This window comes from Chrysochloris asiatica, unplaced genomic scaffold (assembly GCF_000296735.1).
Source record: "Chrysochloris asiatica unplaced genomic scaffold, ChrAsi1.0 scaffold00096, whole genome shotgun sequence".
NCBI classification, from domain to species: Eukaryota; Metazoa; Chordata; class Mammalia; order Afrosoricida; family Chrysochloridae; genus Chrysochloris; species Chrysochloris asiatica.
The window spans coordinates 10438745-10452775 of record NW_006408614.1 but is presented as its reverse complement, the minus strand read 5'-3'; the positions used below and the strand labels follow the sequence as shown (position 1 = coordinate 10452775).

General features: G+C 52.3%; 1 protein-coding gene across 2 annotated transcripts; it reads left to right on the top strand.

Moving 5' to 3' along the window:
* Positions 1-1760: 1760 nt before the first annotated feature.
* HES6 (hes family bHLH transcription factor 6) lies at positions 1761-2708 on the top strand. Of its 2 annotated transcripts, none has more exons than XM_006866787.1 (4): positions 1761-1841; positions 1924-2010; positions 2097-2172; positions 2272-2708. In XM_006866787.1, exons 1-4 carry the CDS (start codon positions 1761-1763, stop codon positions 2706-2708), a joined length of 681 nt encoding a protein of 226 aa, XP_006866849.1. The 2 variants fall into 2 exon arrangements, with proteins under 2 accessions (XP_006866849.1, XP_006866848.1); XM_006866786.1 differs by having other exon boundaries at positions 2091-2172.
* The last annotated feature ends 11323 nt before the right edge of the window (positions 2709-14031 follow it).

Here is a 14031-nt window from a genome sequence, read left to right as displayed (position 1 = left end):
TTGTGGGGGAGACTGAGGACAACATGGGGTGAGGGAAAGGGGGGTGGCGTTCTGACAGAGTGTACCTCAGGAGCAACCCAGAAGCAAAGTAGGGACAGGTGAATGGGCTAGCAGAAAGGGCTCCCAGGTGATTATAGAAGACAAGTCAAGTCTTCAAACCTATCTCAAACTCCACCTGCTCGAAGTCTGTGGGTGTCTGTCTGGGAACCGGGAATGGAAGGCCATGATGCAAAGTGGGTGGGTGGGGCATTTGGTCCCACCATCCCAACCATCTCCCAGCTGTCCTCCAGATACCCCCTACCTTTCCTTCCTACTTATCCTACTTAACCTGGTAGGGCCAGGTTCTGTGTAGAACACATGCTACACTTGACCATAACTTGGCAAACACAGACCAGACCCTGACCATCCCAGTCCTTACTTAGTAGGTAGCAGGGACTGGGTGAGAGCCCTGTGCTGGTGCTAGGCAGGGAGACACGCATCCAAGGGGGTCGAGGGTGTTGGAGGTATGAAGCAGGGTGTGTGCAGGGGCCTGGCAGAGAGGCCTGAAAGCGCAGTGCGCCCGCCAGTAGGCCTGGGCCCCCACACCCACACCCCCAGCCAGGCAGGACCTGGAGGCAGATGGGCAGCCCAGGCGAGGCTCTGGGCGTCTGGCCGACACAAACGCGCCCGCCGCCGCCCGATTGGGACAAAGACGCCTCGGGACAAAGGCGCGGCCAACACCTGTCGCTCTTGGCGCAGCCACTGCTTTTCTCCGCCGAGGAGGCTGCAGCTGCCAACTGTCACGGGCATCAAGACGAGGCCAGACGGCGGGGGCCAGGGCCGGGAGGAGGGAAGGGTGTGGGGCCGGGGTGAGATTGGGGCGAGGGGGCCCCAGAGGGCAGAGAGAACTAACTGGGAAGGGGAGTCGACGAGACAGGAGGCCGAGGGACACTGGGGCCTGAGCAAACAGGGGGCCGAGGGGTGCAGGGGGTCGTGGGGCACAGGGGAACCAAGGGGATAGAGAGACAATGGGGAGAGGGGGCTGAGGGGTGCAGGGGGCCGAGGAGCACAGGGAACCAAGGGGCACAGGAGGCAAGATGAAGGCGCGTCCAAAGGAGCCGAGGCACCAAGCGGGCAGTGAGCAGCAAAAGCGGATAGGGCCAGAGGTTGGGACAAGAAACTAGCAACGTAGGGAGCGTGAGACCGCCCCACCCTCGTTTCTTCGAGTCCCGCACCCCCGTACTCCACATCTACTCTGCCCGGGACCCGATGCCCCTCCACGTCCGAAAAGCACGATGTGGCTCCACCCCTTGTGAACCGACCCGAAACGAATGAAAAAGAGGATGAATGAGTGAATAGTTGAGCCCTAGCTCGTACGCACTGAAAACAAGGGGTCTGTACTCAGGGGAAGGGACGCCCAGGGTACCCCAGGGTCTGCTCCCGGGTCGCCGATTCCGCTGGGGCCGCCCCGGGAGGGGTCCGCCCGCCGCCACGCCCCACCAGCTGCCGACCGCCGGGGCGACGGGGGCCGGACAAAGCACGCCGCTTCCATTGGCCGGGGCGCCCAGGCGGACGGCGGCTGCGGACCAGCGCAGCCAATGAAAACATTGAGATGTAAATCAGGCTTTATAAATGGGCGGGGCGGCCGCGCCGAAAGAGCGGAGGGCGGAGGGCGGTAGGCGGTGGCTGGGACCGTGGGGTTCTTAGGCCTTCGGAACCGCGGACTGTTGGGCGCGGGGCTGGGGCTCCAGGGACTCAGCGAACTCTAGGCCTAACTAGTCATGGCTCCGTGCCTAGGGCCCCGCCGGGACCGCGCGAGTCGGGAGGACGAGGACAGCTGGGAGGCGCGGGGGGACCGCAAGGTGCGGGCTGCGGGCCGGGGACTGGCGGGTGGGGACCGGACCGCCAGATAGCCGGCCCGGGCTCAAGCCGCCGCTCCCGCAGGCCCGCAAGCCCCTGGTGGAGAAGAAGCGGCGCGCACGCATCAACGAAAGCCTGCAGGAGCTGCGGCTGCTGCTGGCGGGCGCCGAGGTGAGGTCGGGTCTGCGCAGACGGGCGGGCGGGCCGGGAGCGGGCCGAGCCGGCCTCACCGACCCCCGCCACCTCAACAGGTGCAGGCCAAGCTGGAGAACGCCGAGGTGCTTGAGCTGACCGTGCGGCGCGTCCAGGGCGCGCTTCGTGGCCGGGCGCGCGGTGAGTGGAGCAGGGCGGCGGGGGCGCGGGGACCCTCAGCGGTGAGCCCCTACCGGCGCTCACCCTGCTGGGGCTCTCTCCCTCCCGCCCCGGGCGCAGAGCGCGAGCAGCTGCAGGCCGAGGCTAGCGAGCGCTTCGCCGCCGGCTACATCCAGTGCATGCACGAGGTGCACACGTTTGTGTCTACGTGCCAGGCCATGGACGCCACCGTCGCCGCTGAGCTGCTCAACCACTTGCTGGAGTCCATGCCGCTGCGCGAGGGCGGTAGCTTCCGGGAGCTGCTGGGGGACGCCCTGGCCCGGCCACCGGGAGCCCCTGGCCGGAATGACCGGCCTGCGGGAGGGTCTTCAGGGTACTTGCTGCCCAGCCCCCCAGACCCTCCAGGGGACGACCTGTGCTCCGACCTGGAGGAAGCTCAAGAGGCTGAACTGAGCCGTGTGCCCGACGAGGGGCCGGACTTGGTGCCCGCGGCCCTGGGCAGCCTGACCGAGGCCCATCTAGCCCATGGCACCCACAGTGTCTGGAGGCCCTGGTGACCGCTGCCCATTTGGAGCCTCCGGGGTGAGCCCAGCCTTCCTCCTTGTCTCCCTGGGATCCTTTGAAGCATCGAGCCCTGAGTGCCTCCCAGGTCTGCCCTCCCCCCTCTCCCAGCAAGGCTGCCCCCTAGTCCAGCCTGGCCCTGTTTCTTGGGTCACTTTTATGGACCTTACAGCTGAGGCCAGCACAAGGAAGGGAGGCAGCTACAGGTAGGAGGAAGCCTTGTAGTGTTACCAGGACTTTCTAGCTTCACCTGCCCTGGCCTCTGGTCAGCCACTGTTGGGGGTCTGAGACCAGAGGTGACCACCAGAATGGTGCTGGGCACTAGTGACATGGGCAGAGGGAGCCAACAGCCCTGGCCTGAGCAGGAGCTTGAACTTACCCTTCACGGAGGAGACAGTGGAGTTTCTGAACATCTTGCTTTTTGAGCACACTTGAATTTATTAAATGTTCCTGTTTGATTAATCAAGAATTGTGGTGCATTAATTACCCTTCTCCAGTTTTCTGGAATGATGTCTATTGGTACTGTGTCAGATATGAAAATGCAGAGAAGACTGTTCTGCCATCTAACATTCTTGTTACGTGCCATCTAGTTGGTTCTGAGTCAGACAGCTTCCGATGCATGCTTAGCAAATGCCTTTTTTAAGTGTGCCAGAATGAGAGGTATACTAACATGAGGACAGTGGGCAGTTCAGATGGGCTTCCCAGGTTCCAGGCAGACTGCCCTCCCACCCACAATGTTGGGGCTCGGGAGGCTGCTCCATGGATGCAGGTTTTGTTTCCAAGGCAATGGCTGTCCCTGTGCCGTTTTCTTGGTCATGAGCTTCTAGAGATAATGGTGTTGGGGGTTATGTGTTGTCGAGTCCGTTCCAACTCATAGCGACTCTGTACAGGGTTCTGAGGCTGTAAATCTTAATGGGATCAGAAAGCCTGATCTGTCTCTCATGGAGCAGCTGGTAGGTTTGAACTGCTGACCTGTCGGTTAGCAGCTCAGTTTGTAATCCACTATGCTACCAGAGCTCCATATGAATGGCTAATTGAAAGCAGCCCTGGTGGCACTGTAGGATAAGCACTGGACTGCTATCCATAAGGTCGGCAGTTCAAACCCACCAGCCACTCTTGAGAAAGCTAAGACTCTGCCCCTGTAAAGATTTATAGCCTCAGAAACCCTCTCCGGGTCGCTATGCATCAGAACCAGCTTGACAGAACCTAACAACAACATAGATCTAATTGAAGGAGCCCTGGTGGTTAGCTTTCTCTGCTGCTAGCCAAGTTTGGCAGTTCAAACCCACCAGTCACTCCACTGAAGCCTGGATCTCTTGTCCTTTCTCCATCCTTTTCACCTGTCTACAGACAAGCTCTAACTCGCCCATCTGCACCCCAAGCACCCAGTGAGCCTCACTTCTGGGCTCTAAAGTAGACCCTCACTAGCTCCACCTCTCGCCTCTCCTTCCTTTTCCCATCATGCCCACTTAACCGTTCTCACCTCTCCACAACTGAGCTTGTGAAGGTCTCCAATGGTAACCTTCACTCAGTTCACAATTGGAAAAGATGCGCTCCAATGGCATCTCAGGTTCCAAAGCCAGCTATCACTTTCTAGCGTCAACTTAAGCAACCAGGCAAGGTTAGCAACAGCATTTCCACTCCCACCATGTTGTCATAGTTTGCTCTCAGCCTGCAGAGACCGTGGTCGGTGGTCTCCATTACCAGGCGCTCCTACTCCTGAACTACTCCCAAGGTCCTGTCCTCAAGCCCTTACCTACTCCTCCTCCTTCCCACAATTTGTTGTGAAGTGCTGTCGAGTCGGTTCCAACTCATAGCAACCTGTACAGGGTTTCTAAGGAGAGGCTGGTGAAGATTAGCAGTCCAGTGCTGGGACTCCTCATCCCGGGTAATTCCATGTTTGTTCTTTCTGTTTACCTAGGCGCTCAGAGCCCTCGTACTTCCATCCTCCTGTCTGCTCAGTGTCTCCACTTAGGTGTTGGCTGAACATCATGAACTCACTATTTCCAATACGAGGGATTCCCACTCCCCAAACACTGCCTCAGTCCTACTCCTCCCACTTCCTGGTGTCCCACCTGCCTTCAGATGAGTAGTGACCCTGTATAGGGTTTCCTCATCTTCCTCCCTGGAGCGGCTGGAAGTTTCCAGTTAGTAGGCCGACTCCTGACCCATTGCACTACCGCTGATCCTTGGTGTCCCACTAGCCAAAAACCCTAGAGCCCACCCTCCAGTTCCATTTCCAATAAAGTCCATGAACTTGACTTCTGAATTCTCTCTCGCTCATCCTCGTCTTTGCCACCAACTTCGTCCAAAGTATTGTTATCTTCTGCCACAGACCTCAAACTCATCCCTTTTCCACGCTTGAGCTGGGGCAACCGCTCACACAGCAAGGTCCCCTTCCTTCCCTGTCCTAACAGCTTACAGAAGTGTTCACTTCTCACTGCGACCGACCTTCAAGGCTCTCCTGAGTGGTGAGCCCGCAGGGGCCCTTGCTCATTTCTCTGCACGTCGCGCGCGCGCACGCGCACACGCACACGCACACACACCCACACACACACACCCCGGCTCCGCTGGGGGGAGGGGGGCCGTCTCGGTTTCTAGATCCTCAGAGGGTCCCTCCCCAACTCTCCCACATGTCCCCCCATCCACGTGCTCCCTTAGATTGGGAGCCCAAGAGCTCAGCATGTTCCCCGCCCTGAAGGGATCCAGGGGCGGCCAGGTCTAGGTGGGGATCTACCCCGAAGGAATTAAGGAATCAAAAGCAGGGTTCGGAAGCGCTCGGGACCACTCGGAATAACTGAGCATATTGGTCACACCCATTTCCCCATCCCATCCCTCGCTAAGTGAACTGCGGGGTCTGCTGGAAGATGTAGTTCATAACCCTTCGACTTTCTCGTCCTCGAGACCGCTGCAGGCTGAGCCGGAACTACGATTCCCAGAAGGCTTCCAGTCCGGACGGCCGCTCCTAATGACGCTAACAGCTCCGAACCCGTGTCCCGCGATGCCCAAGGGTCCTAACGGTGGCCAGCAGACTTCTGTCCTTGAAGCGACTGGTCGACTGAGACCGGGCTGTGGTCTCTCCGGGGCCCCAGGAGCAAGAGAGAAAGGAGTGAAGAGGCGCCGGCGCTCCAGGGCTCTTGAACCAAGCTTGAGGGCGCTGCCCTTTGTAGGCTTCGAGGGTTGGGTATTGGGTGCTGGGCTCCAGGCCATCCCAAAATCGGGGTCCCCCAGATGTCTATGACCCCGACCACGGTCATTGGAGGTCTTAAAAGCTCTCCAGGTGATTCAAAAGTGCCGCCAAAGTCCACAGCGCCTGAGGTCCAGGAAGGAAGACCGGCCTCTTGGTCAGCATTCCTTCTAGGCGTCCTGCTGTTGAGTGGGTTCCGACTCATAGCGACCCTGTGTGTTGGGTTTCCAAGGAGCGGCTGGGGGCTTTGAAGCACGGACCTAGGGCACCCCCTCCCCCAGGGCTCCCCTACACGTCGTGGGCACCCCGTTATGGATGGAGGGAGATGGACAGACCCTGGCGGAGTCCCAGGAGCTCCTACAGAGAAACAGCATGGCGCCGAGGGATAAGCCCTGAACCAACGTCAGGGTGGCGATTCGAACCCACCAGCCGCTCTTGGGTCGCTATGAGTTGGAACCGACTCGACGGCACTTAACAGCAGAGAAACCAACCACAGACCAATTCCAACGATCCAGAGATGGACTAACGGCCTGCCTTGGTCTACAGTCACCAAGGAAACCCAGGCCTTTTCTGATGACTAACCGAGGTCCTTACTGACTGGACCTAGAGGAAGGAGACCCGGGTTGTAGCCAGAGGCCCAGAAGACTACTAGCCCCTCAGGCGAGCAACCAGGCCTTTTTCTTTTCCATCCTCATATCAAAAATCTGTCCCCCTGTGGCCCAACTGGTTCTGCTCCCCGACATTTACCCGGCTAACCAATGAGCTGACAACAGATTGTTGGGGTGCTAACTTCCTCTCCTCTAGCGCCTTCCTTCCCCAGTGTCACCTTGAAAACCCCCAGGTGCACTCAGTGGCCACATCTTGGACCACGTCCACCCTCACCGTCCTACTAGCTCCAAAACCTTCCAGCTTTCACTCTTTCCCAAGAAACATGTTCTCAGACCTCAGCTTCATTTTCCGTGGTTTTCATTCCCTCACCGACTTGCTCTTCACAACATTCCTTGCGGGCCACCCTCTACTGAACACTTGTGGCCGAGTCCTGAATGACAACCTCTGTGCCAAGTAAGACTCTTCAGATTTCACTGTCCCTAAACTTTGCAGTTTTATCCTCAAATTTAAAAACTATTCACGTTAATATAAAGGGAATTATTAAGTAAATGGAGTCCTGGTGTGGCGCTGTGGGTTAATGTGCTGGACTACAAAGTCAGCTTGGTCCACAAGGTTGCTTCAAGCTCACCAGTTGCTCCTTAGAAACCCTATACAGGGTCACTGTGGGTCTGAACTGACTCGATGGCATTTAACAACAAACTGCAGCAGGTGACACTCTTGACCACTTGTGCATCTCAAACACTGTTGTCCACCTAGCTCTCTTGCTGCCTCCTCACCATTGCTAGTGTGGCTCTCTCCTTCACCCACAGACCCCTCGTCTCTTTTCTCCTTCCCTGTAGACAAAGCATCAAAGTCTAGACTATGATCTGGGTGGTCTCCACGGCATCAGCTATGTTGCTGACACCAAAAACTATTTCTAGTACAGTCCTCTCTGAAGCTGTAATGGAGTTTATCCAAGTGCCTCCAAGTTGCCTATCAGATACCCCACAGGGTCTTCACATTTAGCAAGCTCTTACATGACCTCTTCCCTGCAAAACTTGTACTTCCTCTTGTGCTCTGGATCCTTGAGGAGAGCAACCTGGCCATCTTTAATCACCCAAAGCAGAAACCTGAGAGCTGAGACACCTCTTTTCCTTCAGTCCACCCCCACATAAGTAGTGCCAGGCATTGTCCATGTCACTTCCCTAATGGGGTTAGTGAATTCACTTAAATGGCTTATGTACCCTTACTAGAGTGAGTGAATGAATGAATAAGCTTGTGTCTTTTACTTAATAGAGTGAATGAATGAATGAATGAAGCAATGTGCCTTATACTTTCTTAATAGACTGAATGAATAAGCTTATATCTTTTCTTTAAAGGAATGAATGAATGAATGAATGAACAAGCTTGTGTCTTTGACTTCCTTAATGGAATGAATGAATGAATGAACAAGCTTGTGTCTTTGACTTCCTTAATAGAGTGACTGAATGAATGAATACACTTATAAGTCTTATACCTGCCCCTTGCCCCCCTATTCCTGTGGCTACATTCTTAGTCCAGGTCCTTGTTTCTCACCTGGAGAATTCCCACTAAGAAGACTTGCTCATCTAGTATCACTTTCTGAGGTCTAGCCCTTTCAAAAGCCAAGCTTTCTGCAGATCAGCCAAGTGTTGTAGGCCCACAACCCCCACAGGCCAAGTTAGGAACCTGCTGGCTTTACCTCTGAAGCTGCCTGTCTCTGTGCCCACCTTTTGCCAGAGTTTGGCTTTGCTGCACTGCTGACACACCACTGATCCACTCTAGCCTTTTGGTGAATTCTTAAGTGCCATTGAGTCAGTTCCTTCCAACTCAGTGACCCTGATTAGGGTTTCCGATGAGCAGTTGGTGGGTTTGAACTGCTGACCTTGTGGTTCGCAGTCCAGTGCTGACCCTACAGCGCCACCCCAGGAGTGGTATTGTTATTGTTAGGTGCCATCGAGTCAGTGCCAACTCATAGCGACCTTATGCACAGCAGAACGAAACACTGCCCAGTCCTGGACCAACCTCACAATTGTTGCCACACTTGAGCCCATTGATGCTGTTACTTGGCCAATCCATCTCACTGGGGGGTCTTCCTCTTTTTCTCTGACCCTCCACCCTACCAAACATGATATCCGTCTCCAGCGACTGGTCCCTCCTGACAATATGTCCCAAGTATGAGAGGCGAAGTTTGGCCATCCTGGCCTCCAAGGAGCACTCTGGCTGCACTTCTTCCAATACAGATCTATTGGTTCTTTTAGCAGCCCATGGCATTTTCAATATTCTCCAACACGGTAACTCAAAAGCATCAATTCTTCTACGGTCTTCCTTATTCACTGTCAAGCTTTCACATGCATATGAGGTTATTGAAAATACCATGGCTTGGGTCAGGTGCACCTTAGTCCTCAAGCTGACCTTTGCTCTTCAACACTTTAAAAAGGTCTCGTGCAGCAGATTTGCCTAATGCAATACGTCGTCTGATTTCTTGACTACTGCTTCCTTGAGTGTTGATAGTTGATCCAAGAAGAATGAAGTCCTTGACAACTTCAGTCTTTTTTCCGTTGATAGGAATGTTGTTTATTTATTAGTCCAGTGGTGAGAAATTTTGTTTTCTTGACATTGAGATGCAATCCATACCAAAGGCTGTGCTTTGATCTTCATCAGTAAATATTTTAAGTCTTCTTCACTTTCAGCAAGCAATGTTGTATCATCTGCATATCGCAGGTTATTAATGAGTCTTCCTCCAACCTTGATGCCATGCTTTTCTTCATAGAACCCAGCTTCTCAGATTATTTGAATAAGTATGGTGAAAGAATACAACCCTGACGTACACCTTTCTTAATTTTAAGCCATCCAGTGTTCCCATGTTCTGTTCAAACAGCACATGGGAATAGGACACACCAAATTCAAGCAGCCCCCATACCTTTTTCTCAGACTGTTTCCGCTGCTTGGAATGTCTGTTCCTGGACCATCTACCTGCCATGAAGCACCCACTGGGCTTTCCAGGGTACTTCCGTTACCACTTCTGAACAAGGCCTGTCCTGCTCATCCTGATTTTCTGGCATTTCCACAGTTTTCGTTTATCTGATGGGTCGTTTCAGAGAACATTGATGCATTCCACAAATTATCTATTGGGAGCCTACCTTTGGCGAAAAACCAGGCTCCAGGAATTGACAGAATACCAACTGAAGTATTTCAACAAACAGATATACAGTGTCTATGTCAAGAAATTTGGAAGATAGCTACCTGGCCAGCCAACTCGAGCAGATTCATATTTGTGCCAGTTCCAAAGAAAGGTGACCCAAGAGAATGCAGAAGTTACTGAGCAATATCGTTCATTTAACATGCAAGTAAAATCTTGCTGTCAAGATAAAACAATGCAGCACTATATGGACAGGAAGCTGCCAGCAATTCGGCCAGATTCCGAAGGAGCCCTGGAACAAGGGATGTCATTGCTGACGTTAGATGGATTTGGCTGAAAGCAGAGAATACCAGAAAGATGTTTGTGTTTTATTGATTATAAAACGGCATTTGGCTGTGTACATTATGAGCTATGGATAACATTGTGAAGAATGGGAATCCCAGAACACTTTATTGTGCTCATGCAAAACCTGTACACAGACTAAGAGGCAGGTGTTCTAACAGAACAAGGGGATACTGAGTGGTTTAAAATCAGGAAAGGTGTGAGCTGGGCTTGCATCCTTTCACCATACTGTAAATCTGTATGCTGAGCAAGTAATTGGTGAAGCTAGACTATATGAAGAAAAACACAGCGTCAGGATTGGAGGAAAGCTCTTTAACAATCTGTGATATACAGATGACACAACCTTGCTTGCTGGCTCAAAGTGTGAAAGACTTGAAGCATTTTCTAATGGTGCCTTCAGTATATTACACCTCAATGTAAGGTAAACAAAAATCCTTACATTGGCCCAATAGACAACATTATGACAAACAGAAAAAAGATCGAAGTTGTCAAGAATTCAGAGCACCCATGAAAGTGTAGTCAAGAAATCAAAAAACACATCACATTGGACATGTCTGCTACACAAGACCTCTTTGAAGTGTTAAAGATAATACATCACTTTGAGGACTAAGGTACACCTGGCCCAAGTCAGGGTATTTTTAATCACATGGATGTGAAAGTTGGACAATGAAAAAGGAGAATTGATGCATTTGAATTATATAATGTTGGAGAAGAATATCAAAATGACTATGGACTGCTAGAAGAACAAACAAATCTGTCTGGGAAGAAGTACAGCCAGAATGCTTCTTAGAAACCAGGATGGTGAGACTTCATCTCACAAACATCAGGCATTTATTAGGAGGGAGGGGCCAGTCCCGGAAGGACATCGTATTTGGAAAAGTAGAGGGTCATCAAAACAAAGGAAGACCCTCAATGAGATGGAATGACACATTAGCAACAAACAGTGAGCTCAAATACAGCAGTTGTGAGGAAGGCACAAGACTGAGCAGCCTTTGGTTCATGAAGAGTCAGAACCCGTCGATTGCACGGAACAACCACACTTGGTCAGACCCTGTTCTAGGCTTTTAAAGAAGCAGACAAGTTTCTTGTTGAGTTCAGACTAAAGGGGACTGGGTAGGTGCTGGGAGCGGTTGAGGGTAGAGACTCCCACGACCCCCGTGGAGAGCAGGTACTCCCCGCAGGTAGGCGTAGAGACTGAAAATAAATATGGAATGTGGCAGGCCAAGAAGAAAAATCGATCTGGCCCAGGGACAAGGAGAGATATGGAGCAGCCTGCAATTTAAGATAAATTGTTCCGGCCCAGCTTCTCGGCTAGGCTATCTTTGAGGTTCTGATTGGGCATAGAACAGAAAGAAGCTAGGCAGTGAGGCAAGCAGCTCTCCTGGTAAGGAACATTCTCGCAGTTCTAGTAGACAGGTGTGACGGTTCTAAGGGAGGAGTAGGCTGCTCTTGTTCTAAGGCCACAATGGCTAAACGTCAGTGCATTTCTTGTCGCATCTCACAAAACGCTCCCTGGTTTTTTCTCTTGTTTCTTTCATGACGATCACAATTACAAATGCATTTCTTAAAGGCATTTAGAGCGCTCTACACACACACCACATCTTCTGACATTGTGGCTGTGATCCTCCACAGTAGATATTAACTGGTGTTCATGTCACAGACGAGGAGACTAAGGCTCAGAGAGATGAAGTGACATTTTCTTCAGCTAGGTTTTGAATATCAAAGCAATTACACGTGCAGAAAAAGTTGGGCAATGCAGAAGGGCTAGAGGGAAAAGTATAAGTCCACACGGTAAAATTTTGGGAGTGGCCTACTAGATGGCTTTGCCTGCATTTGCAAGCATAGTAAATCTCTAGAATAAATGTCTTTTTCATCTTTATGCCAATGGGACTATTTTTAAACTGAAGGGTGGAATCATTTAATGGACACCTTAAGTACCAAGCACTTGTCAACGGGAGTAAAGAGAACAAAGCCCTGTCTCTCTCCAGCTCCTGCCCCTCCTCCTGCAGGGCCTTTTCAAGGTCCTTACACGAACACCCTCTCCTCATGTACCCAGAGGTCAGGCCGCAGAGAGCAGGCTGTCAATGCAAAACTGGCCTGCTGCCAGAACTAGGGTGACCGCCACAGCAGAGCACAAAGTGGAGGTGGTTACATCACTACACGACTGCCACATTGCATCAGCATACGACAGCATACTTGAAAAAGCTCTGGGAACAATTCCATTTTTTCATTCAAATTTTTTCCCCACAAATTTTGGATGCCTCCTCATATAACTTCCAAAATGAGAATCCTGGTCCAGCCAGACGGACACTTAGCCGTACCCAGCGTAGCCAGCATTCCTTTTACCTCAAGCCTCAATGTTTGGATGTCCCCTGTCAGATAGCAGGCTTTTTGCTGTTGTTGTAAATACAAAACAGCACAAGGAGATAGTTGGCAGGTGGGGAGCAGGTGTCTACCATCTACGTTTCTAGAATTAGAATGGCTGGGGAAACGGTCCGCATCAAAACGTTTGTAAGTATTGTCAGATTGCTCTCCTAAAAAGCCGCCACGTTCAGTGCACAAGAGCATAGCTTCCCACACTCTCCCTCCTAGCAGTCTCTGCCAGTCATCGGTTTACTGTATTTCACATTGAAAAATGACGGGTGGACATTGAATTTTAGGTGTGTCTTTTGGCATCTTTTGAAATAATGCCATGTATTCTTAGCTCTGTCCTATGACCTATAATAAATAATGGGATATTCTGTGATTGGATCCACACACATGAAGCCGAGCTGGTGAACCCCAGATGGTCATGGGGATCAGTATCCTGGGAATCTGGTTTGTAGGGCATTTGAATGGAGCACTCCTGAGGAGTACTGGTCTTTTTCTTCCCTCGGCTCTCTGTCAGGGTTTGGGGCCTGTGTTCTGACTGGTCTGACAGCCTTACTTTGGCCTCCACGCCCTGGGACAGCTTGTGTACCGGAAGTGTCCATGCCAACCCCGGTGCTGTTGAGTGAATTCTGCTTCATGGTGACCACAGTGATCCTACAGGACCGAGTAGAGGTGCCCTCCAGGATTTCCAAGTCTGTACGTCTTTATGGAAGCAGAGTGCCTGATGGGACTAACCCACCAGCCAAACCGCACCAGCAGGACCCCCTTTAGTGTGCGAGTATGGATGGAACTTGATCATCCTTGAAGTTTTCCGAGTTGACCAGGAATGACCAGCGCTTCAGTCCTGTCTAAATAGTTGGGGGGGGGGGGGGGGGAGGCAGAGGGGGTTTGCTACTTTGGTCTTCCTGCCTCTTCCATATTCTCTCCTTTCCCCCTCTTCTGCACATTCCTCTCTTCCGCTCCCTCTTTCTCTAAGCCTCAGTCTCTCCACCTGCAAGATGGGAGCCATGATAGCACCTGCTTAGCTTTGAGGATTTGGTGAATACTGTGTGTGCAGCACCCACCTCCCTGCCTTGCCTCAGTGAGTGCTCCCCTGACCCTTTCCCTTCTTGTCCTAAGTCTCTCCTCCCTTTGTCCTCCCTCATCTCTCTCCCTCTGCCTCTCAAGTTTCTCTTCCCTGCTGCCTTTTCTCTCCCCTCTTTTCCTCTTCCTCTCCTCTCCCCATCTTGGGCCTCCACTGCAGGGTCTGCATGCTGGAAGACCTCTGGTAGGGCCTTGTCCACCCTGATCATCATGTAGAAACATGATGTCTTTTCACTACCCAAAACTGGAGAAGAAACCGTTGGGGGTGGGGGAGCTAGGCTTGCTTTAAGCCCTTCCCGTCTCCTCTTGCCCCGTTCCCATAGGAAACTCTGCCTCTCCCGAGTTTTTTCCACCAGTGGAAGGCAAGAGTCCACTTGTAGGGCCCAAGTGTGGTTGGCATTGCGGGGAACATCACTAGTCAGGAGAGGAGTCTGCTCGTCAGTTTTGTGCCTGAGGCAGTATTCAGGGTTTGTCTGTGTTCTGACATGACTTTAGAGTGCCTGGACACTGTCTGGGCAGCTGGTTTGTCTGTGGATGTTGACGCAGACAGGTCATGAGACGCCCCCTCTCCACCCTGCGCCCAATATAC